Genomic DNA, 26,170 nt, shown 5'->3' with positions numbered 1-26,170 from the left:
TCAGGTCAAACAAAACAAAATAGCAACACGACAGCTTGGTTCAGGGAGCGGCCTGACTCCCTGCAGCCAATTGATTTCAGGAGGTGCTGAATGGACAGCTCACAGTAAACTGAGCGGCTCGGCCTCAAACACTGATCGATCGTTTCAGACTGAAGCCGCCCCTCACCCTCCCAGCTCCCACTCAACAGCATATTCATTCCAAGGCCCCTCCTTGAAGGGAAGGCGGGTGGAGTGGTGGCGGGGTGGGGGGAGAGACAGAGTTAGCTGAACCAACGACGACACTTTCTCTCTCATTGATTCAGACGCTATTACTTCCGTGTCAGGGAAGCTTTGGATGGATTAGCCTGTCGCCCAGAGGATACATTAGGTGGTCAGATCCTGGCTGGGGGTCCACTGGTTTGCTGGTGTGTGTGAGTGTGTGTATAAGAGAGTGTGACAGACTTGTGGTGTTGAGTGAGAATAAGTGCTATCATTGTACCCCCCCCCTCCCCTTTTCACCCTCTCTCCTCGGAAACTGGACCCGGCATGGCTGAGGGGAAAAGACATTGGAACAAGGAAGATGACCTACCAGTGTACCTGGCCAGACCGGGCACCACGGCTCAAACACCCCGCCAGAAGTACGGGGGGATGTTCTGCACCGTGGAAGGTGCCTACGAAAGGAAGACAATAGATTTCGACGCCTACAGCGTGGGGCGCAGGAGCTGCAAGGCGTCTCGGAGCTCCAGCAGACAGGACCTGCTGTCGCCGGAGTCAGACGGCCTGAGTGAAACCGCCAGCGATGTCAGTGAGGTCTCCGGCTCGGTCATCAGCTCTCCCGGCGAGAGGGAGGAGAGAGCCCCGCTGGAGATCAAACCTGCGACCGGCAAGGAGCTGCTCCAGGACTGGGAGCAGGGCAAGGTACACAGGCAACCTCCATCATCACCATTCACATCCACCCCCACCAACCTATACATAAACACACACCTCCCTATACACACACACGTTAACTTATATTGTTCACCTAGCCATACCTAAAATCCCCATTTCTAATCCTGTTTATCAATGGAGCAGTCATTGTTTCAAAATTGTGTTACAAAGTAATGTTATCAACGCTAGGATACAAACCAGTGAGGGGGAAGAAATCTAATTTCTGCTTGAATATGCCTTCCTGTCCCATAGACGGATTCTTTTGTTCTGGGGAATTCATTGCACTGGCGCCTCTCCTTCGGGGAAAACGGCGGATTACACCGGAGGGAGTGGGGCCAAGCTGCAATAGTTTCCAATCGCCCACAAACCGTGTCAAGAGCAGGAATTGGCCGTATTGGCCCAGAACAGCTTCCATTTTTTTTCCAGCTGCCCACCCCTTTCCTCGCTGGCTCCACGGGAGCTATTGTCTGCTTGCAACGTGACAGTCCCCAAGCCCCGGTCCTTTCTCTCGCGTTTCTTAAGGCCAGATGCTTCCCAAATACACGAGGGGTTTTTGGTTCAGCTTGTTTCAGCAGATGAGGGTGGGCGAAGAGTCTCTCTTACACTGCCCCTTTGACTTTGTTCCTCACCGTCCCACATCTCTCTTCACCTGCACCGAGCAACGTTATCAAACAAAGAGGCTGTCCATAAGTTCGACTTTATTCACAGACACAATGATGAATGAAACCCGGGACTTACCGTCGTTGGGACGTCAGTAATTTTAAGAGTTATACCGTGGCCATTTATGCTCTCTTGAACTGGCACATGACCGCGTGATCTGAAGCGGTACCTTACATTGTACAGCGTGGATCAAGGGAGAAGTTACAGAGACCTGGGTGGGAGAGGAAAAGATCTACCGAGATGTACTTTTCCGCTCCTTAAGGGGGCGGGGGTGGGGGACAATGCTTCAATACCTTGCTGCGATGACCCATTGAAGCAAACTGAGATCACGGCAACTTTAGAATGGCGTCAGTGGGCACAACGATTCCTTGCAGAATCTCTTGAAATATTCAGCAGTCTACACTGTCAACCCCCCCCCCCCCACACACACACCCACCAGACAGCAACACATGGCCACCACTGAGGCTTGTGGCAATGGCTCTTTCCAAAAATGGGATAGCTTCCTTTCGACTTTCAATGCAATTACCCTTGTGCAGTGAACATCCCCTCCACTAACACACATAAAACCTGAGGAGGTCTCCACTGAACAGAATCTTGACTACAAGAGCAAGCCTGAAGCGGGGAATGTTGTACTGAGGAACTGGTTCCCCCATGAGCAAGGCACAAGGGGTGCGGTGGGACACTCCGCCTTGCCTATGCTGCCTGAACTGCTATGCTCTTCCAGCACCACTAATCCAGAATCTGGTTTCCAGCATCTGCAGTCATCGTTTTTACATTGTGTACAGCGCCAATAACACTCAGCACTGGTCCCCCCCCCCCACTCCCCAAGGTTGCACAGTGTTGTAACATCTGCAAAGAGGCACTGCAGCAAATTCAACCGAAGCTTCTTGGACAGCACATGTCGAACCCACCACCTGCACCACACCCCCCCAACCCCAACACAAATGGGCAAGATCAGCAAGATCACCGCCCAGAAAGCCCGCCCTTACCCCCGTCACAGACTTGGAAACCGAGTGCTGTTCCTTACTGGGGCACCCCACCCTGACAGTGCCGCGGGTCAGAGGCTCAAGAACCAGCCCTGAGCAGTATTCGCGGGCCCTGCCTTCAACATCAGGAGAGCCAGCGTGAGCAGTATTCGCGGGCCCTGCCTGCAACGCCCACACTGCCGTGAATATATTAAATATTTAAAAAAAAACAGAGTCCTGCCTTGCTCTTGCAAAGTGCTTCCTGAGGTTAAGAGCGCTATCCTCTCAGCCTCTAGGAGGAGCTCTCTCAGTCAACTCCCTCTGGGTGGCTGCAGACTGACACCTTCTCTAGTCTCACATCCAAAAAAAAACACACATTCACAAATAAATATTCTTTTGTTTTTTGCAAAAGAAGCGAGCGTTAGTCTGACGATTACCCATCCAGTTTAACAGCTAGGGGGGACAAAAAAAAACACTCAGCCGTTTCTCCTCTGCTCTCACAATAAAACACAGGCAAACATGACCAACCAGGACGGCCAGGATGTGCACCGTGTAACGGTAAGCTCTTTATTTCTGGAAACAACGTCCCAGTCTGTCTCGTGTGATTGTGTGTATGTGTGTGTATGTGTGTCCTGTGCCGGTGTTGTAGAAAGAAGGTAGAGAGAGAGAGAGAGAGAGAGTTTGCCCGCATTAACTCACCCCCAGCAAGAAGGAGCATTATGATGGCGCTGACTCCCAGTTTAAAACCATAAACTTCGATTATTTCACACATCTCATCATGCTGAGGATTCCAGTCGCATTGATAATCACCCCCCACCCCCCCCTTTTCCTCCGTGATTTTATTTTTGTTTGGTCTAAATCCTAATCAGTAAATGGAAAGCTTCAATCAACCCGCCCAGAGATTTCCGATCGATAATCATACCAATCGATACACGACCCATCACTGAAATGTTTCGCTAAATCTTCGAAGTTCCGATTTAATCGTTTGATGTAAATCAGAGAATAAAGACTCAGTTTGTAAATGGAGCACCCATTCTGCAATCCTGGCCGCTGGAAAGCCAATACATGATTGTGGGGAACCAAAGGATTTCTTGATAAAGGGAGGGGCGAGTAGGTTCGACTGAGACAAAAAAAATCTTCAAAGCACTAAACGCCATCGTTGAAATACAGCTTGCGGGTCAAACCGTAATGACACAACCTATCAGATTTCATGAAAGGAATTAACTTGGATATTTCCATTGTGTTAGACTACTTAATATTGATATTTGTAGCTTTTTTCGACCAAGTAATCTTGCTCCTGGTAGCTAAGAGATAATATTTAGGCAGGGCCGCTCATGTCATAAGGCTGTAGAGCTACCTTGCCTACCGGGTGGAGAATTCCCTTTCAGCCTGCCTCAGTATCCGTATGTGTGTGCTAGGTCCACAGCCTTTCATTTCGGGTGACTGCAATCACATCTAGTTCCAACTCAAAGTCTCCTACCAACTGATAGTACAATTTGGCTATTGTGCACGGCCAAGCAGTGAGAATCAGTCATTACAATTCATTCTTGGGGACCGTTGTTATCACCATCTGAATATATACATCTCATGCATTATCAAGAACGAAGTTTTGAATTTGTGGCACGGAAATTGGCAGAATAAGTGGCTTAAGCTATTGAAGGCTTCGTCCGGGCGACGCCCTTCTCCAATCAGACTGATATCAGAGGGTTTTTTTTGTGCTGCATCATGAGGGCACATTTTGAGTCATTTCAAAAGGCTAGAAATCAAATTCAGAAATTATAATATCGTACAGAAAATTGGAAGATAGAAAAAAATCTATTTCTTCCCTGATTTGACATTGTTTCAGTATTCTAATATGTTATATTATGAATATTTAACATCAACATTCAAATATATATTGATCAAGCAGTTTTAATGTACTGCCCTGCATCAAGATGCTTAATAAGGGTGTTCAGCATATTGAGCCCCTCAAGCTTATTATACTTTCCAGTGTTATTCTGTGACCTTGCTTCTCCACTCTCACCTTTGCCCTATGTCCCTTAATATTGTGGATGAACAAAAAAAAAGATTAATCACAGACTTAAAAAAATGTTTAAACACTGTTTGAGGAGAGGACCATTTGCATGTAGAAATGTTTGTGAATTTTCTGAAAGGTCTGGCTCTGAGTTTTACTCGATACCCCCTAGTCTTAAGCTCCATAACTAGAAGTTCCAAGAATTTCTTTCAGTGCAGAAGTCTTCTAGTCTTCCATTTTGTCTGTGCTAGTTCTCTGAATGAGTTTCTTACCTTGTCCTGCCCCTGCCCCACACGCAAACACACACTGTGTAACTCCGTACATTCTTCTGTTTCAAATTACCATCTCATATCCCTTTGAGTGTCTCAATTGGACTCGCCTTCACCATGCTCTCAGGCAGTGCATTCCAGTGCATCACTTGGTAAGTGAAACATTTTCCCACATGCTACTTTTGCTTCCTTTATGAATTATTTTATGTTTGTGCCCTCTTATTCACAAACTTTTCATGAGTGGGAATATTTTCTCTGTATTACGCTGTCCAGATCTCTAACCATATTGAAAACTTTAATTAGATCTCCACTCAGTCTTCTCTCTACAAGAAGAATAGTTCCAACATCTCCAATCTATAGTTCCAACATCTCCAATCTATCTTCATAACTGAAATTCCTCATATTTGAAACCCTTTTTGTAAATCTCTTCTGCTGTCTCTCCAATGCCCTCACATCCCTCCTAAAGTCTGACACCCAGAACTGAACACAATACTCTAGCTGAGGCTGAACTAGTGTCTTAAATAAATTCAATGTGATATTCTTGCTCATGTAATCAATGCCCCATTGAAAGTAATTTCTCTCCAGCAGTTCCCTAATATCTTGAAAACTTTGATCAAATCACTTTAACTCTCTAAATTACAAGGAGTTTGAGTAACCGTTAAGTCTAGCTTGTTTGTTAGAATCATAGGATTCCTACAGTGTGGAAACAGGCCCCTCAGCCCAACAAGTCCACACCGACCCTCCAAACAGTAACCCACCCAGATCCATTCCCCCACTATTCTACTTACCTCTGACTAATGCACCTAACCTGCACACTCCTGAACACTATGGGCAATTTAGCATGGCCAATTCACCTGACCTGCACATCTTTGGATTGTGGAAGGAAACCGGAGCACCTGGAGGAAACCCAGGCAGACACGGGGAGAATGTGCAACCTCCGCACAGACAGTCACCCAAGGCAGAAATCAAACCCAGATCCCTAGTGCTGTGAGGCAACAGTGCTAACCACTGAGCGACCATGTCGCCCCCCTCAAAAGCTTTTTGAGGAAGCTTTTAAAAACAGCAAAAATAGAGTGAGAAGTTTGATAAAGAGAGAAACTTTGATAACAAATTCCAGAATGCTTGAGTAACATAGTTGAATGGTCCCCTATCAATAGTGGAGCATCAAGAAAGGGGTTACAGAATAGTCCAAAGCTGCAGAACAGGTGTGGGTCTAATGGTGGCTTCACATTTAGATTGAAGAGAGGCCTGCATGATTTGGGAAGAAAGACATAGTCTGATATATGAGTGAGACTTAATTTGGGATGGTTGTGGCTTTTCAGGTACTTGATAAATTTGAGTTTTTTAAAGGTGAAGCTTGGTAGGCCAATGTGTGCTGTGTGGTGGAAAGGTGTGGATAATAATGCACTGTGTGAGGACTCCAGCAAAATGGTAAGTGAGATGTAGATAGTTATGGGTCATATTGCGAAGTGAGATCTCATAAGAGACTAACAAGCATGATGAATGCAGCTTAAGCAACAGTTAGTTAGAAAGGCTGAAAATGTGGCATATCTGGCAAAAGTTAAACAGAATGGTTTTTCTTCCCAGTTTTGAGCTTCAAAAAGTATTAGCTCATTCATAATTTAATGAAGGAAACCACTGGACAGCTGATCCAAAATTAAGTTTACTGTTGATGAACAACACATTAACTTTCAGCAGCATACACTTCACGAACACATTAATGTTGTCAGACAGTTCCCTATAGATGAGAAAAATGGACCAATATTGGAACCTTGGTGTACATGAAATATAACTATAAGGAAAATGAGAAAATTCAATGAAAGGAGATATACTAACTATATTGGGACAGCTGGGAACAGTATCATTGAGGATCACTGGTTTAGGACCATGGTGTAATCAAAGCTTAAAGGGTACAAAAAGCTTATGGAGGGAAGAAGGGGTAACACACCATAACTGGTGTTATGCAGGTTACAGTTGGTTATTTTGAAAATGGCTGACTTGATGCTGTAGGTGGGCCTGTAAGCACAACAAAAGAACTGAGATAGAGAATGGTGGGAGAGATGGCTAATTGGGTAGAGTTGTAAGGCAATGTCAATATTTCTGAGCAATCCGTTCATAGGTATTATTATACACCTCTGGAGCAAATGGGACTTGAACCCAGGTAACTCAGAAATAGAGAAATTACCACTGCACCACAATCCAAAAACCATCCTGTGTCAAATACAGATGATATTTCAGGGCAAAAATCACTTCACCCCAGATGGCATTTGAACCCACAAATGCTGGCTTAGGAGGCCAATGCTTTATCAGGCCACTGGGGCCAAATAGTCAAAGTGCTTAGAGAAGATCTATTGGAAATGTAACCAAATTGATAAATTGCACATAAACCAAACTACAACTGATTGACTAAATAACTCAGCTCGTCTCCCTGATCTCATGGTTGCTAGCGTTATTAATAGCTGCTTTTGTTTGGAATTTTCCCATCTACCTACAGACAATTCCATCAACATTCCAACATTTGCTTGCCTGCCCTATTTAACTACCATTTCTTCTCTACATCTATATATATTCTTCTTTATGGTCTTCATGTGTTCCCACCACCCAGCTCAGTGCTCTCTCTTTTAAAATTCCCCACTTTAATCTTTTCAGTCTGTCTTCTGCCCTGTTTATAGAATTGATTTCTCTAGGTAGTTTCATGAATTATGTCCTTGATAACTGTGACTACAGTGCGTTGACTTGTTTTGTTCTCCTGCATCGCTCCAAATCTTTAAAATGCAGTATCACCACACAACATCTCTTCTCCACTATGGAATGGTAGTGCAGTTTAATGGATTAACGAAGGCTCCCGAAGGAATATGGATGCTGGGTCAATTGAAATTTTTAGAATTGAGTTGGATAGATATTTGATTAGGTTATCGATGATCAGTTACAATTTAATTAAATGTTGAAAGAGACTCCAGGGTCAGAATGACCTACTCCTGTTTCTATATTCTAAGAATAATGGCTTCTTAGCTCCTCACATTAACTTCTGGAATATGCTAAGTATGCAGAATTGGCCCTCTACCCTTTCCCAATTACACAGTATCCTCTAATGACATCATTTGAAGGTGCAAGATCAGTTTCTACATTTATCTTTAGCCATAATTTTTATCTGAAGACGTCATATTTAGCTTGAAACTCCTTTCTCTCAATCCCAAATGCATGCAACATAAAATCTTCAAATCATGAAGGTCCCTTTAATCTGTGTGTGTGTGTGTTCTCTTAAATCTTTGCTTCTCTGTCACTATTAAAGAGCTAATCACTGAACCCTGCTTCTGTTGCTGACCACTTGCTGGTCGACATGGTAAATGGCACTGTTCTTTACCTTCCAAAGACCTTTTAATTCATCAAGAGAAAATACCATGGATTCTAGATATCTGAGATAAAAAAAATCCCAGGAAATGCTTGAAATTTGTCAGCAGGTCTGGCAGCATCTGTAGAGAGTCAAGATTAGAGTGGTGCTGGAAAAGCGAAGCAGGAAAATTGGCGTTTCGGGCAAAAGCCCTTCATGAGGAACAATGATTCCTCATGAAAGGCTTTTGCCCAAATCGTCAATGTTTCTGCTCGTCAGCTGCTGCCTGACCTGCTGTGCTTTTCCAGCACCACTCTAATCTTGACTGTAATCTCCAGCATCTGCAGTACCCACATCCGCACCTGTGGAGAGAGCAACAGAGTTAATAACTCAGATCAATAGTTCTTCCGGAGACTGAGATGCAACATAAATAAAACAGTGAACAGAGGGTTTGGGAAAGAACAAGCATTCTGTGGGGGTAGCGACAGGAGAGATTAAGTGTCAAAAAGGATGGCGTAACAAGGCAAACATTGATGGTATGGGACATGTAAAGAAACAAATGATGGGTCTGGAGAAAGGGTAAATGGGAAAGCAGAATCATCATCAACTGTTACTGTCCAAATACAAAAACACAAAGAACAGACAAGAGAAAATGGAGGCAAAGAATATTGTCTGAAATTGTTGAACTCAATATTAAGCCTGGAAAGCTGTGAAATACCTTGCTGAAGGATGATGCGTTGGTCCTTGAGTTTTCAATGAACTTCAGTAGAACAGTGCAGGATTTGTAAAAAATATATCTTATTCAGAAAAAAACCAAACCGTACACTCCAAAACATTTTGAATTAAACATCACAAAACTTACAAAAAAAATTCAACCTGTACAATTGTATCATCTTTAAATTTCGCAAATACATCTCACATCAGGTATGCAGCCCAAGAACAACATGTTTCAAATTACAAATAGTATACAATTGTTATAGAGTTCTCCATACAACATATTTTGTTCTGAGGTGCCTTATATTTTCAGTACTATTTTAATTTCAACATACATTCTTTGAAGTATGCAGTGTTCTGGACTAGACCAGAACATTCAAAACATTTTTTCGGTAAGTGTACAGTGAAAATTACCTGGATTAAGTTAGCTAGGTTGACTACCAAGTTTTAAAACAGACAAACATTTATTCACAAAATTACACGGTGAAACACAAAGAACAGAATAAAGAACCCCTACAGAGCTCAGTCTGTCCAAACTAGGTTAAAAAATCACACAACACCAGGTTAGAGTGCAACAGGTTTATTTGGAAACACTAGCTTTCAGAGCACTGCTCCTTCATCAGGTGGTTGTGACTAGACTTAATTATGCCGTTCTGAATAAACGCAACAGTCCCAAGAAGCAAACCCCCTTGAAAACACAGTAAAAATTGAACAAATGCTTACAGGTTGAAATTAGAAGGGCAGAAGGACCGAGAGAGCCTGTTTCCACACAGCTGAACTCCTAACTAGTTTTGGACTGAACTGCTTAGCTGAGAGCTGACCATTCTCCTTTCATTACACAGGTCACTTCTAAAGCATGACCACTTTGGCCTGAAGTCTCATCTGTTTACATATAAACAAAAAGGTCTCTAAATGCCCTTTAATCTCTGTACCAAACCAGACTGATCAGAGTTGGGAGACTTTTATGACCCCTCTGAAAAAAATCAAGGACACAGTATCCTTGAGAAAAGGAACAGCTTTTAGAAAAAAAAGGTCAAGCTTTGTGACACCACCACACCCCCCCCCTCCTAAAAATGAACTATCAATATCAAAAGATGGTTTCATTTTTAAAACCCTTCAAAAACCTGGTTAATAGTCTAAACAGACAGATATATTACATTAAGTACAAACATGCAAACATGCACAACCACATGCAAATTCAGGCTGTGGCACACTCACCACTGAACGCCCCTGTATGTCATTCAAGCCTCGATAACGTATCGACAATCACATTTTCGTGACCTGCCACATGCCCAATTGTCAAATTGAAATTCTGCAACAACAAGCTCCATCTAAACAGTCTGGCATTTTTGTCCTTAAGTTTTTCACAAATGTCAATGAGTTGTGATCAGTGTATGTGATTGCCTCAGATGCATTGCTGGTAATATAAACACTGAAATGTTGTCCTGTCGACATCAAGTTTAAAGTCTCTTTCTCCACCGTTGAATATTTCTGTTGATGAATGTTCAAATTCCTGGAAAAGAACCCGATGGGTCTTTCTATTCCCTCATCATCCTCCTCCCACAGGAACACCGCACTGACACCCACATCACTGGCATCAATAACCACCTTGAAATGCTTCGTGTAATCTGGTGTGGCTAATACTGGGGCAGTGGTTAACATAGTCTTCAGGCTTTCAAATGCCTTTTGACAATCCGCTTTCCACTGAAACCTCTTGTCCTTTTTTAACAATTCAGTGAGTGGAGCAGCCATACTGCTAAAGTTCACCACAAATTTTCGGTAAAATCCGTTCAACCCCAGGAACTGTACTACAGCTTTTTTCTTCGACGGTGTGGGAAATTCCCCAATTACTTTTGTTTTCACATCCTCTCAGGCCATTTGTCTGTGTCTAATAACATGCCATAGGAAAGTGACTTGGGCTTTGGCAAATTCACTTTTAGCTAGGTTTACTACCAAGCGTGCCTTCCGAAGTCGATCAAACAAGTTTGATAAATGCTGTAAACGTTCCTTCCATGAGTGACTAAAAATCACCAGGTCATCAATGTACACCACACAGGTGGGTAATCCGGCAATGACCTTATTAGTCAGTCTCTGAAATTTGGCTGCAGTATTTTTCATACTGAATGACATGGCTTTGAACTGATATAGTCCATTTGGCATTATGAAAGCAGAAATTGCCTTTGCTGTCTCTGACAGAGGTATTTGCCAGTAGCCTCTGAGCAAATCCAACTAATGTAAGTTGCTTGTCCCACTTTTTCGACACAGAGCTCCAACCGTGTAATTGGATAAGTATCAGTATTTGTAACAGCGTTGACTTTGCGATAGTCCACACATAACCATTGGGTACCGTCTGGCTTTGGCACCATCATTATGTGTGAGCTCCAGTCACTGTAACTCACTTCAATTATGCCACCTTGGAGCATGTGCTCCATCTCCTTCTGAACCTGTGCCGACCTTAGAGGGTTATGCCTGTAAGGATGTTGCTTAATCAGAACAGCATCTCCTATCTCTATATCATGCATAATTAGGTTAGTACTTCCCAGTTTATTTTCGAGCATCTCCCCATGTGATAGTAATAACCCTTTCAAGACATTTCGATTTTCTTGTAGAAGGTAACTCAATAATTTATCCCAATTTTTGACAACTTCCTCATTGTCCAATTTGATTTGAGGAATATCCAATTCAGAATCCTCTGAACTTGGTTCTTCCTTCTGTGCTGTAATCATTAACACCTTGCTTTCTTTTCCTATGAAAATACCTTTTGAGCATATTCACATGACACACTCTGTGAGGTTTCTTCCTGTCTGGAGTCCTTATCAAATAGTTCACCTACTCAATTTCCTCTCAATTTGCTCAGGTCCACTAAACCTTGCTTTTAAAGGCTCGCCTGTTACTGGAAGTAACACCAATACCTTATCCCCAATTGCAAAATTGTGAATTTGTAATTTCTTATCCGCTTTCTGTTTCATTGTATGGTGTGATACTTTTAAATGCTGCCAAGCCAACTCTCCAGCTCTATTTAATCGTTCTCTAAAATTTGACTCCTAGTCCAAAAGGGTGGTCTCTGAATTCTGACTTATTCATTTCTCCTTAATCAGTTTTAACGGCTCTCTTATTTCATGCCAAAAAATTAATTCAAATGGACTGATTTTGGTCGATTCATTTGGTACATATCTGATCACAAAACGTACAAATGGAATTCTCTTATCCCAATCATCTGGATAATCCTGACCATAAGCCTGACCTCAACATTGTCTTTAGAGTTTGATGCCATCTCTCTAGCGCTCCCTGTGATTCTGGATGGTACGTAGTAGATATGAATTCCTTTATTCCCAAGTTATCCATAACCTCCTTGAATAGTTTGGATGTGAGTTTGATCCTTGATCTGACTGGATCTCTATTGGTAGTCCGTATGTAGTAAAAAATGTAAGCAATTCTTCTGCAATCCTTTTTGCTGTGATGTTGTGTAATGGGATTGCCTCTGTCAATCTAGTCGGCACATCCATTATTGTTAATAAATATTTATTCCCACTTTTTGTTTGAGGTAGGGGACCTACACAATCAATCAAGACTCTTGTGAAAGGTTCCTCAAATGCTGGAATAGGTATTAAAGGTGCAGGTTTTATTACTGCCTGTGGTTTTCCGATTAGTTGACATGTATGACACGTCTGGCAAAATTCAACTATAGCAATGGTTAGCACTGCTGCCTCACAGTGCCAGAAACTCAGGTTCAATTCCCGCCTCAGGCAACTGTCTGTGTGGAGTTTGCACATTCTCCCCGTGTCTGCGTGGGTTTCCTCCGGGTGCTCCGGTTTCCTCCCACAGTCCAAAAATGTGCAGTTTAGGTGAATTGGCCATGCTAAATTGCCTGTAGTGTTAGCTGAAGGGGTAAATGTAGGGGAATGGGTCTGGGTGGGTTGCTGTTCAGAGGGTTGGTGTGGACTTGTTGGGCCGAAGGGCCTGTTTCCACACTGTAAGTAATCTAATCTAATCTAATCTTTGTGTGGTCCAGACCAGTAAAAATGTTTTTGTATTTTAGCCTGTGTTTTCCTCACCCCTAAATGACCTCCAAGTGTAGCTCATGTACCACTCAAAGGACCTCCTTGCTATATCCTACTGGCAAAAAAAATTGATGAATCTCTGTCCATTTTTCATATGTTTGAATGTGTGATTGTCTCCATTTCCTCATTAAGACATCATTTGTTAAGTAATAACACACAATCCTGCTCTGAAGATGCCTATTGATACAACTGTTTTAAGTTCTCATCTTTCTGCTGTAACTCGACCAACTTAGCAGAGCTAAAGATACTTCATGTTTACCTATTTGCTTCTGTTCTGTTCCACTTATCTCATCAAAAAAGATCTCAAATAAAGCTATGTCAGCTTCCTTATCTGTGCCTTTTGATCTATCCTGGTTTAACTTGTGCCTCTGTGATCATGTGATCACACAATCTGGGAAAATTCCTGGATAAACATCCTTCATTTCTTCAGTTGCCTGCACCTCCACTGGCGTTTCAACTAGAGTAGGCAGCACACCTACTGGTGAATCACCTATATCATTTGCAAGGACAAATTGTATTCTTGGAGCTGAGAATTTGTCCAATATTCTACCACAAATTCTCCACTCTTCTCTGGACTCTCTATCTTCACTTTACATAACTTTTTGTCTCACCATGAATTCCTGTTATCTGTACCTTTTCTGGCAATAGTCCCTGAGAAGTGCATATCTCCTCATCCTTCAGCATTACAGACTGAGAGGATCCTGTATCCCTTAATATTGTAACCTCTTTACCTGCTACCCCTGGCCAATGTCAATAAACTTTACCCTTGCGTGTATATTTTTTAAGCAGGTCTGGTAATTCTCCTTAATCAACCTCTGATCATCTTGTACACTCTGAGGCAACTGTCTAACTTCCCTTGTGCTTTTTGTCACTAGTCCAACAAAACGTGCAGGCTGGTCTGGTTTTCCTACATCTGGCTTTCTCCTAGCCCATCAACACTGTGATTTCATGTGGCCCACTTTATTACAATGAAAACACTGGAGCTTTTTGACTTCTTTGTCCCCCTCCAGCGTTTCTTTTTTACCCTGTGGTGAGTTATCCTTATGATCTTCACTGAAATCTACCTTTCCCTTTCCACATGAGGATTTCTCTTTGCCCCAAATTCTATTCCTCAGGGACTGAAATTGATCCTGGAAGCCAAACCAAGTTTTATGGACCAGTTCATAATCATCAGTCACTTTAGCTGCTGTTTTAACACTCTGCTCTTCCACATAAGTTCACACTGCTTCCTCGCTGAGGTTACCTTCAGCCTTTTAAGCTGATTTTCCTTTTTAAGTGCCAGTTTCTGAAGTTCAAACGATCTCTCTTTTTCTCTCTGTTCTGCTCCTCTCTCTTTGTTCCTCTCTTTCTGCTTTTAATCGTAACTCAAATTGTTTCATTTCTGCTGCCCTTTCCTTATCTCTCACCTCTAACTCAAACTGCTTCATTTTCAATTGAATTCTTGTCATCTCTATAGATTCTAATGGTTTCTCCAGCAAGTTTAGATACTGAGCTACTGATGTAATTATCTCTCCTTTCCTCATGGAAGCAGGCAGTTCCAGTTCCAGCTTCTCTGCTAATTCCTGCAGCTTGGTCTTATTCACTTTTTGCAAAACTTCCAAAGCCACCAACTCCACTTCCAGAAAACTTTTGGTAAATGAAAAACTCATTCCTATCCCAAGCTTTGTCTACCCAATCAAGCCAACACCCGAAATAAAGACACTAGCACCTACCACTTGCTGTTTAAAATCCCACAAAGAGTCCCCAATCTGTTATGGACTAGGTCAGACCACTCAAAACATTCTTAAGCAGGCAGCCTAGACTATAACTTTGCAATTTGTTTCAGTAAGTGTACAGTGAAAATTACCCGGAGTAAGTTAGCCAGGTTGACTACCAGGTTTTAAAACATACTAAAATTTATTCACAAAATTACACAATGAAGCACAAAGAACAGAATCAAGAACCCCTACAGAACTCAGTCTATCCAAACTAAACTTAATTATGCTGTTCCAAATGTACACAACAGTCCCAATAAGCAAACCCCCTTAAAAAAACCAGTGAAAATGGAACAAATGCTTACTGGTTGAAGTTAGAAGGGCAGAAGGAGCGAGACAGCCTATTTCCACACAGCTGAACTCCTAACTAGTTCTGGACTGAACTGTCCAGCTAGAGAGCTGACCACTCCCCTTTCGTTATACAGGTCACTTCTAAAACATGACCACATTGGCCTGAAGTCTCATCTGTTTACGTATTAACAAAAAGGCCTCTCAATACCCTTTAATCTCTTTACCAAACCCATCTAATCAGAGCCAGGAGAGTCTTATGACACCACTGAAAAACATCAAGGACACAGTATCTTTGAGAAAAAGAACAGCTTTGAGAAAAAAAGGACCAGCTTTGTGACAGCAGCCTATGGATTATTATAATTTACAGCACCAAATCTATGATGACTGAATGCATTTAAATGGAAGCTTTTTCCCCATGAGTCTCTGTGGTGGTTGCCCCAAGCTTTAAAGCATCTCTCAGCATGGAGGCCCTCGACCTTAAAATGTGCTAGCCTGCCACATTCAGTTGAGGACCAACTCCTTGTACAAGAAAACCAGCACACCTCAGCCAGGTCATAGAGCTTCTTTTACTAAGGTGATGGTCTGTCTAGGCACAGTGATTGTTTGTCTCAGTATGCATCCCATAAACATAGAGTCCTGCATCATGGAGCTACTGGGGATGAAGCTGAACAAAATCCATTCCAGACCTTCTCTCCAAAGCCACATTCCACAAGGTGGGAGACAACAATCTCTTTCCCTCTAGAATCACTTCAAGGGAAATGTTCAGAAGGGGTGAGACTTTGCGTATGAGGAAGCATCTGATAGAATGGTCCTTCTCAATACCAGCTAAGCTACGTCATGGTGCTTGTTTGTTCATTTTGGTAATGAGGCATTCTAACAACTGATGTTGACAATTGAATGGATCTACTATTTCTTTTGGATGATGTTATGCGCTGTCCACTTCCTAATGGACATGTGGTCAAAGGTGCTTTTCTATATAAAGGTCTTCACTAGGGTCAGGTAGAATGACACGATCCAACTGCTCGGCAATGTGGCTAGTCCCATCCCTAATAACACAGAAAGCTGTCTGATCAAATCTAGAGTCAGACAGGACTGCCCTCCCTTGTATTGCTCATGCACTGCGGATAATCTTTTACTGAGTTCCATCAGGAAGGATGCAATTACAAAAGGGAGGATTATCACAGTTAGTGGAAGCATTCAGCTCAGAGCCACCTTGTACATGGACAACATTACTATTTTCTACTCTGATCCACTGGTGGTACATCGACTGTTCAGCATCTGCGACCAGCTCAAACTGGCTTTGGGAGCCAAGGTAAACTGAGGCAAGGGTGAGGCCATATTGTTTGACTAATCCCTTGTCCTTTCAGTGTCGTGTCATATTACCCAAAGGGGCAGCAGATTTGGTTCTGAGGGATCATGGTGTGCACTATAAGTGGAAAGAATGAATAGACAAGATCCAATAAAAACTGAGCATGGGGAAATTATACTCCTGATCCATTGTGGGTAAGAACTGGGCCATCAGGAGCAAGGAACTCTTGGTGCTGCTATATATGGCCCATCTGCCTCATTCCACATACCTTAGTGATCTCCTGAACCATCTTCTGCTTTATAAAGAGGTCAAAAATTAAACCTTTTCACATGGACACAATATAGAGGCTTCCACATACAAAGGGGAAAACATTCCCAACATTACCTTTATCCCGCTTAGACAGACAGGAGGCTGAAAGAACACAGCAAGCCAACAGCATCAAGAGTCGGAGAAGTCAACGCTTTGGGTGTAACTCTTCATTAGCACTTGGGGTGGGTGTGAGCAGAGCTGCTTATAAAGGGAGGCCGGGGGAGGGGGGCAGCGGGGGTGGTGGGAGCGAGATGGCGGGGTGGTGATGTAAAGATAGGTGAACACAGGTAGAGGGTGTGACCTGACTGGTCGATGGGAAGAATGAATCTGATTGGTAACCGGAAGGAAGGTTCATAGCTTGTAGCTCAATCAGAGGAATGGAAGGGAGGGTGACGTGCTGGGAGTCAGGGGATCCCTTCCCAGCCCTTCTCCCTCCCTTTCATTTCTCTGATCGACCCTTCCAACTACCAACAGGATTCATTCTTCCCATTGACCAACTAGGTTGTACCCTGTACTTGTGTCCACCTATCCCCACCTCACCACCCTGCACTGCGCCCCCCTTCATCTGCAGCACTCCTTATCCCCATCTCCATTCCTGAACAAGAACCACACCCACAACGTTGGCTTCTCCACCTCCTGATGCTGCCTGGCCTGCTGTGTTCCTCCAGCCTCTTGCCTGTCTACCTTGGATTCTAGCGTCTGCAGTTTGTTTTCGTTTCTAACTGTCATCCCACTAGCCACCTTTCTGAGCAGCTGCAATAAGCTGGAGTGACAGTATGTGAACACCAAGTGGAACTGTGTAGGAATGTAGAAACAAGGGTAGGCCATTCAGCCCATCGAGCCTTCTCCATCATTTAATATGATAACTGAACACTTCAATCACTTCTACCTACCCCATCACCATTGGTGATCAAAAATGTATCAGCATAAGATGTTGAGTCAATGCAGTGCAATGCCAAACATTACCTTGAACCAACACAAAAGTCCACAGTCATCAATGCCCTTTCTGGACCTCAACCTGAAGAGAAAGAAAGGGAATGCTCAGGACTGAAAGGTTAGAATGAGGCTGGAGCAGAGTTTTAAAATAACAGGTGACTGAAGACTTAGAGTCACACATGCAGACTGAACGGAGGTGTTCCACGAGGCATTCTCCAAATTTGCATTAGCTCTCCTTTATGTAGAGGAGACTTTTATGTGTTTCTACATTTCCAGCTTCCACCTCCTACACATTATCTGTCTCCTCTTCACTGGCTCTCACCTCCCAAATGTTCATTTCAGTTTTCATTCACATCAAGACTCAAAATCTTCTACTGGATGATCCCCAATGTTCATACACTGCAAACTTCTTGTCTAATACCCTTTCTCCATTATGCACTTCATTTTCACCAGTACCACATTTTCAGTTACATGTTCTAGCAACCGGAGTTAAACTTCTTACCCTCCAGATTCCTTGTTCAGCACCATAACCCATCTCCCTTAATTCTACATTCCTCTGACCGCCGTCACTTGCACATCCCTTGCTTCATTCTCCTCTCTATCAGTGGCCATACCTTCAGATGCTTAGAATTGAAGCTTGGGAATCTTATTTTTACATGTTTCTCCAGCTCTTAAGATTTCTCCTGTCCTTTAAGATCTTCCTACAAATATATTTATTAATATGCTGAAAACATTCCATAACTTCTAAAAAAATGTATTAACTGCCAGTATAAATTTCTTTAGAAATTAACAAGCCATGAACAAAATACAATGCAGATAAATTCACAATTAAATACACAGTGGCAGCGTGTACAAGATACAATGCAACAACTCACCAAGCCTCCTGAGATATTCTCTTCCAAACCTCTACCACCTAGAAGGACAAGGACAGCAGATACATGGGATCACAACCACCCACAAGTTCCCTGACCAGCTATGCACCATCCTGACTTGAAAACTTGACACGGTACCTTCACTGTCACAACAAGTATTTCCGTTACGGCAACAGCTTGGGTTGTAAAGTCTTCACAGGCTGCAAGGGAAGCTATTTCCACACTGGAGATGGGCAATAGTAATTACATTCCGAGATGGGGTTTCTCCTACTCTTCAATATATTGATAGTCTCATTCATATATTCCTTAAAATTTCTTATTTATGAAATGCTATTAAGTTGAATTCACTGTTTTTACTTTGGAGACCATAGGCTGTAGAAGACCAATTCTATCTGTTCTGAATCCCCAACAGGAGGCACATTCAAACAGAGAAGGGGTTATACATTGCTCTGCAACATTCCCTGTAATCTGAATTCCCTTTGAGTGCAACTGTGCGCATAAGATTGGTAAATATTAAACTCAAATTCCGTTAAGACTAGAATTGCTGGTGGAAGCATGTGTTCTAGATTCAATTTATCTGGTTAACATTCTAAAACTTCAGGCAATACAACTAAATTATATCAGCAAATAAGAAGATAAGCTGCTAATAAGACAGGGTTGTGGGATTCAGGGTCCATATGTAGTCTTCCTTTGTTGCAGTTTCTTTTGAAGTAGTCGCTCAGGCAAATTCTCGAAGGATTGTTTAAGTCCTTTGCCATATGAATGCTGAAAACCCTCACATGTTTGTGGAATTTTCTCTTGGTGGATTTGCGTATTTTGTGCACAGCCCAATTAATTAAGCACTTGCTACTGAAAGGTGAACGATCTAGTGATCATATAAAATTTTAAAAAGTTGATGATGAAATGCAGGAAGTTGGCTGAATTTATTTAAAATAAATAAAAATAGTAAGTGCTGGAAAGACTCAGCTGGTCTGGCAGTATCTTTGGAGCAGGAAACAAGGATAATGTTTCCAGTTCAAAATGACTTTTCACTACTCTGGACTCAAAACATTAGCCTTGTTTGTCTTGACATGGATGCTACCAATGAGCTGAATTTCTCCAGCACTTTCTATTTTTATTTCAGATCTTCAGCATATTTTCTTTTTATTTGAGGAATAAGTACATTTTACCTCTAAAATTGAACAAATTTGTTGCTCACTTTTTCTGTTGCCTTTCTGGAAGCTTTGGTGAAATCATGAGCTCTGTAGACTCTTGACTGTGTATGGTATCAGTTTGGCATAACAAAATGTAATCCCATATGTGTTTTGAAATGTTGGTCACTACACTAATCATTGTGCGTTTTGTGATATCAAGATGTCTCTGTGGAATTTGTCATAGGGTTAGGAATTTGCGTAGACTTTGGTGTAGTCATTCCTTGTTCATACACCAATCAATCTCTCATGATTGTCGAACGTTGTTTCTGCTCTGATAATGTTTCAGCACTTGGAATGCTAGATAATATTTTGACCACCCTTGCAGACCAAGTCATCTGATCTCTATGCGCTCCTCATTATATTTCTGAGTTGCATGAATTCCTCTGAATTTGATCCTCAGTTAAAGAGTTAGTTGCTCTAAAATAAGACTCTACTTCTGATATACTAAAAAGATAAACCCCTTTTTTGCTCAATCCACTGTAAAATTTCAGAGTGTGTCTGCTGTTATGTGCACCTTGTCTGGAACATTGATTATATAACATAATCATATCTCATCAGTCTAAAGGCCGAACGTGGATGTGTAGAAGCATTCTTGATGCTTCTTTTGATCTCAATCATGTTACCGAAGGTTTCTAGTCCAACTCATCTTGGAATTTCAATCCCATGGGATAATCTACAAGCCTTTCACATCCTCATGTAACCGCCACCACTTCCTTTTCAATGACTGTATATTGTTCAGCCTTCAAAGCTGTCAATAGTTTTCAATGTTCCATCAGTTTGCACTTGCATAATGACTACTCCTAGACCAGCAGACAATATGTTCATGACTATTATAGTGAATAAACGTGGACTATAACGTGTGAAAACATCAGTAGAAAGTAACATCACTTTAATCTTTTCAAAAGCTGCAGTCTGTTCCTGGCTCCAATATATAATTGCTGACCTTTTTTCAAATGGTTTCTTATGGGTTGAATGGGATTAATTCAGTTGGAGATAAACTTTCATTTTTGCACATAAATGTCAAAACTTTACTAATGGCTCTAGTCTTCCTAGGAACCACTGTGATGCCTTTTCCGTGCATAATGTGCCCCTAGAAATGTCATTGTCAGTCGAGAGGATTGGCATTTCTCAGATAATGTTAAGGCCTGGAATCCGTAGTGCTTTTAACACATCACCTATTTTGCTTCTAGGGTTCAAGTCATTGTCCTTTTGGAAAATCTCTGGTGCTGACTTGGTGAACTTGGGTAAAGATCTGTGTCTCCTAGATCTTGGAGTTTTATGTTTACTGACCTGACTCTCCCAGATTTCAACCATAGCAAGCTTTCTGCCAGAATTGAAACAGCTGCTCTTGTGTTGAGTGTACATTCTGTTTCAGTGCTTTGTACCTTCAAGTTGATGAACCACAGTCTGTTTGAACTCTCTTTGACTCCATCTAGGAATGTTGTGTTCACGTTTTGTTCTGTTTTTGTAATTTTTGAACATTTTCCTGGTTGCCTGATTTCCAAATCTCTGGAAATTTTCCTTTTGCATGACCTTTTCTTTGATTTGAGGGTATAATGGTGCTCTTCCCTTTCCATGTTTTTAAAAATTTCCCTGCTGCTGAACATTCATTATGGATTCACATCTTGATCAATCCAATATGATTGATGATGTTGATTTCTGCTCTTGACGTTTTGGCTGCCTTTTTGAAGGATAATGACACCATCTTGGGATCTATACATGCTGACCATGTCAGAAGAATCTCTAATGTTTGTTTTCAGTGCTGACTGAGTTTGTACCTGCTTTGTTCCGGTTTTAGTGAATTCCATTGCCTGTTCTCCTTGGATTTAAGAAAATCTGACAGCTTCTCGTGTCTAACGTTGACGACTAGACAGTTTCTAATTCATTCAAAGATCCATATTTGCAATATCCTTATAGATGATATAAATGCAAATGTTCTCTCAAGTGCTGACATTGCTGTTTTAATTTCACCTTTTCTATTACTATATTTCTTTTGGAGCTCAAGTACATATCAAATACTTTAGGCAATACATCATTGTATTTTCTTCCCTTAGCAGAACATCATCAGCAATTGGACCTGTAGCATATAAAAACTTGGTTTAATGGCAATGGTAATAAGCCTGGAGCCATTCAATCATGTTGAAACTGTTTCACATGTCGGCGCAAAACTAAGGGCGAAAGGGCCTGTACTGCGCTGTAATGTTCTATGTTCTATGATGATTATTCCAGAGTTCCACTTCTGGCCTTGCTATGGGACCTTCCATATTATCGAACGGTAGACATTATGGCAAGGTCTCTACTGAAACTATCATCCTTACAGACAATCATTCTTGATTGAGTACTTGGGTTTGACCTTCTTACTGTTTAATATATTCCAATCCCATTGAAACAACATCCTCACCCAATCCTTCAATTCTAAAGAAGGGTCATATCAGCCTCAAAACATTATCTCTGTTTGTCTCTCCACAGATGCTGCCAAACCTGCTGAATTTCTCCACACTTTCTGTTTTTATTTCAGATTTCCAGCACATTCAATATTTTGCTTTGAATCCAATCCTATGATGTTCCTCTTTAGAGGGTTGCTATTAATGGTGAGGCTTCAAAGTCTTCCAAAGTTCTTTTTCCAGCCATCAGATGTCTTGCTGCTCTGTAGTTCTGTAATCAAAGTTTTCTGAGGTCTTTTCTTTACTGTCAGAGTCCTTTTTTTTCCTCAATGTATTGGCCTGTCTTTGTGGTCTTCCTGCTTTTCACTCAGCTGCAATTTTGAAGTCTTCTGATGTCTTGCTCTGCCTTTGGAGTTTTTTGTTTTCAGCTATATCCCATGGGTTCAGATGTAAATTCAGATCCTGCCTCTGTTCATTTTCCCTAGCTGCTACCTTCTGTTATACTGTACTTTAAGCCAATATTGATATCAGCATATTGAGAAACAGAATTGGAATATCTTCAGCAGGGCATTCTGCATGTACACTCCCCTGAGGCTGCTTGATTCTTAATGTAAAGTTATTCAACTCCTTATGCTGCAACACTCCTTTGTTTACATCTTTATATTGTTGATTACTAAATACTCTAGGAAAATGTCCATGATCTCTCTCTTCACATGCTCATTCTAGTTTACTGTTACTGATGAGAGTCATGTGATGAAGTGCATCATCCCATTTTACCACTCTTTGATTTCACTGTTCCCCTTCAGGCATCATCCAGACTATTTGAGAGCCACCATAACACAGCTGATTTTACTATGGGTGTCTATGGGTAGGATGAGAAGGTAAGGCCTACATAGGGCCTCAGCATGGACCCCATCAAGCTATTGAAGTCATGTTGAACATCTAAATAATGGAGTTAAGCAACCTCCTCCCAACCCCAACCAAAGCATGCTAAATAATCTAAACAAAGAAGAGCCTACGTTAGAAGAGGTAATTGAGACAATAAAGGGAAGGCTGTAAGGTTAATTCCCTCCAGTTCCCTCCCCTTCAGTATTTAGAGGTACCCTCACTGCTTTATATTACCAGATCTCAGGCCTTCTACCATTGCCAAATTAATTCTCTCCATATCCCTGGATTGCCATCAGCTACAATATTCATGCTTCTCAATACACATTTTAATGCCCCTAACTCTTTGTCAGCACTGTCACCACCAGCACACATCGTACACCATTAACAGATGAACAGATCTTCCTCACAATGCTCTCATAAGCCAGCAAGCTCTGACAAATCCATGCATACCCCACAAATGTGTTTTTCATTTCTTACTGACTTATGTAACCATTTCCCAAATCGTCAGATACTCAAACTCTTCAGCTACTTCCATACTTTCCTCTTTAATCTTCTAGTTTTAGTTTCTGTTCCAACATTATGCCAACACTTGAGAATTGTTAACACATATGGTATTTTTAAATCAAATTTAATTCCACTTATTCATCATTTAAGTTGCATAAACATTCCCCTTTCAGACTAGTTTAAACAATACCACACATATCCAGCATAAAATCTTTGACTAGGTGGTATTGAGTTAAAATTCTAGTTGCTGTACTGTTGGAAGTTTTGTTTTTTGGACGAGATGTTAAACTAAGGCTGTCTCAGCCCTCTTATTCTATTTTGAAGAAATATAGGAGAATTATCCCCAGTGTCTTGGCCAATATTTTAATCCCTCAATCAATGTAACAAAAACAGATTATCTGATGAGTTTGAAGTTGCTGTTTGTGGAAACTTGCTGTGTGCAAATAATTGCACGGTTTCCTCCTTTACAAGAGTGATTACTCTTCAGAAGTATTACACTGGCTGTGAAACACTGAGATGACTGATGGTCATGAAAAATACATATAAAATGCTTCTTTTCTTTCTCCTGCTCACATTGATAATTAGAGCATAATTAAAATTGGGAACTTACTTTCAGTTGATAAGTGCCTGAAAGCAATCTTTAAGGAAAATATTTAGGCACCATTATATATTGATTTGTCAGGGTAATAATCAGATTTAGAAAGTGATTTCACATCTTAACATTGTTTTTTTTCATAAATAGAGATGAGCATGCTATAACCACATGTCTTCTTCATGGTTGGCAGCTATTTAGATAAGATGGGCTCTTGCTGTTATTTCTAGCTACACAATATGGTCTTCCAGGTAATCAGAAAGGCTATTAATGTCAGTTCATCTTGGCAATATTATGGAGTGGTTTCCAAAATGCTCTGCTACCGCAGAAGATTTTTCAAGATTTTTCTCTTGAAAACTCATCAATTTATTGTATATGGTTAGGACAGTTCCAAAGCATATTAAATTGTCAGTAAATACCTCTCAGTATGTTTTATTTGTATAACCTGCTAGTCTTGAAAAAGAACAGCTTTTTTTTTACAATATGTGCTAATATGTGATAACATGAGGAATGAGCTCACTCACATATTTATGCTAAGCAGTATATAATAAAATCCTCTTCATGAACTGAATGAGTTGATATGTTAATAACCATTGCAGTCTTCACCAGCTGAGAAAATAACCAAGTAAGAAAATAAACCCTTGTTTCCAGCATTGCATAAAATAAGAGACTCTTGCTGATGAATTGTAGGTTATAAAAGGTCATTGACCAGAAACTCTCCACAAATGCTACCTGACCCACTGTGTACTTGCACTATTTTATCTTATTGTTCAGATTTGTAACACTTGCAGTATTCTGCCTTTCCATGGTTGGCCCCATCTGCTGAAAGGATTTGAACTTTTACAGGAATTTGTATCAGTTTATGTACCTGTGCTTTTTATCCAATTCGTTCATCCCTTTTCTTCTGTAAGGGTTAGGGCACCTCGCCAAAGCATGTCTTTTTCTTGAATGAACCAGAACTGAGCATGGACTAGCTGGTGGATTATACGTTACCATAGCACACTCCATAGCCCAGAGACAGTCTGGTCCGAAATATACTTCTTTCTGCAAATAACCTCCAACTACCCATTAACAAATCTTCCCATACTGTGTATAATTGCTGTTCTCTGTACTCTCTATAATTGAATTTTGAGCCAAAGCTTTTTAGTGCTTTGACTTTAATCTATTTATTTGGGAAAAATCCTTCTTTTTGGTCATGTACACATGAGCTTGGTTAATTTTGTGTCTTTTATAGGGTGATCAAATTCTCATCAAAGGTGGGAGGATCATCAATGATGACCGGTCTTACTATGCCGATATTTATCTAGAAGATGGAATCATAAGGTAAGCTTCCAGGTCAAACTCATACAGGACCATGCCCTTCTGTTGCTCAAAATACTTTGTCAAGAAATATATATCTCACTGCTAATTCGGAAGATGTATGATTTGTAAATATTACCAATGGATAGGAAATAGAATACAGGACTAGGGCTGCAATGAAAACCTAAACCTAAACTTGCATCTAAATTTTGAAGGTCATTTAACAAAAGAACCAGGTTACCTTCTGTTAAGGTAATAATCGAGGCTGGCCTTCAATTCAAGGATGATGTCTATTCAGGGCTGTGTATTCATGTCATAAAACAGGCCGATGATCTTTGAGCACATGATGCAGGGCATCCTTCAAGCTGGTGGGAGCCTGAATGCAGGGCCTGCTACCTTTCCTTTCCTTCTCTGTCACTCCTCTCCCATATCTTTAATGTATTTTAGGCTCAAAACATGGTGCAGCTTTGAAGTAATTTAGAACTTTTAACTCTTTGTTTAGAGCTATCTGAGATCAGATGCATTTCCCTGATAACTTCTCTCTGCTGAATTCAAGCTAGGAAATTTGACAAATGCTTAAAGTTTTGGGTTTTTAACATTTACATAACATCCCACAGCTGTGTGAGAAGTTAACAAAAAGCCTACTTCATTTGAATGAGCCTTTGTCATGCTATAATTGCCCTGGATATTTTAGGGGTTCAAGATTTTTTCCTTCAGATAATAAATTTCCCCAATTAAGAAAGTGTAGGAGATATTTAGGTTTGTTTCAGTTCTAACAGACGAAGGCCTTTGAATGAGACGATTTATTAATTTTACAATTTAGTTAACAGAAATTAACAAGCAATACACCCAGAGTGGATAAATATATAGCTACGCTAAAATCAAAAGATGCTATTCTAAATCCAATAGAATTTAGTTT

At 41.2% G+C, this 26,170-nt stretch overlaps 1 protein-coding gene across 2 annotated transcripts in view; it reads left to right on the top strand.

The window, feature by feature from the left end:
• The first annotated feature begins 265 nt into the window (after positions 1 to 265).
• LOC140485655 (dihydropyrimidinase-related protein 1-like) overlaps positions 266 to 26,170 on the top strand; it is a 58,981-nt gene continuing 33,076 nt past the window's right edge. Inside the window, exons 1-2 of one of the 2 annotated variants that reach the window (XM_072584031.1) lie at positions 266 to 897; positions 25,187 to 25,275. In XM_072584031.1, coding sequence (XP_072440132.1) covers positions 526 to 897; positions 25,187 to 25,275 — 461 coding nt within the window. In that variant the 5' untranslated portion in view covers positions 266 to 525. Of the gene's footprint in view, positions 898 to 2,835; positions 3,090 to 25,186; positions 25,276 to 26,170 lie in introns of those variants that run through there. The other variant, XM_072584032.1, reaches the window with a different exon arrangement.

Source organism: Chiloscyllium punctatum, chromosome 14, assembly GCF_047496795.1.
Source record: "Chiloscyllium punctatum isolate Juve2018m chromosome 14, sChiPun1.3, whole genome shotgun sequence".
Classification (NCBI taxonomy): domain Eukaryota; kingdom Metazoa; phylum Chordata; class Chondrichthyes; order Orectolobiformes; family Hemiscylliidae; genus Chiloscyllium; species Chiloscyllium punctatum.
This window is presented reverse-complemented; position numbering and strand designations above follow the sequence as displayed.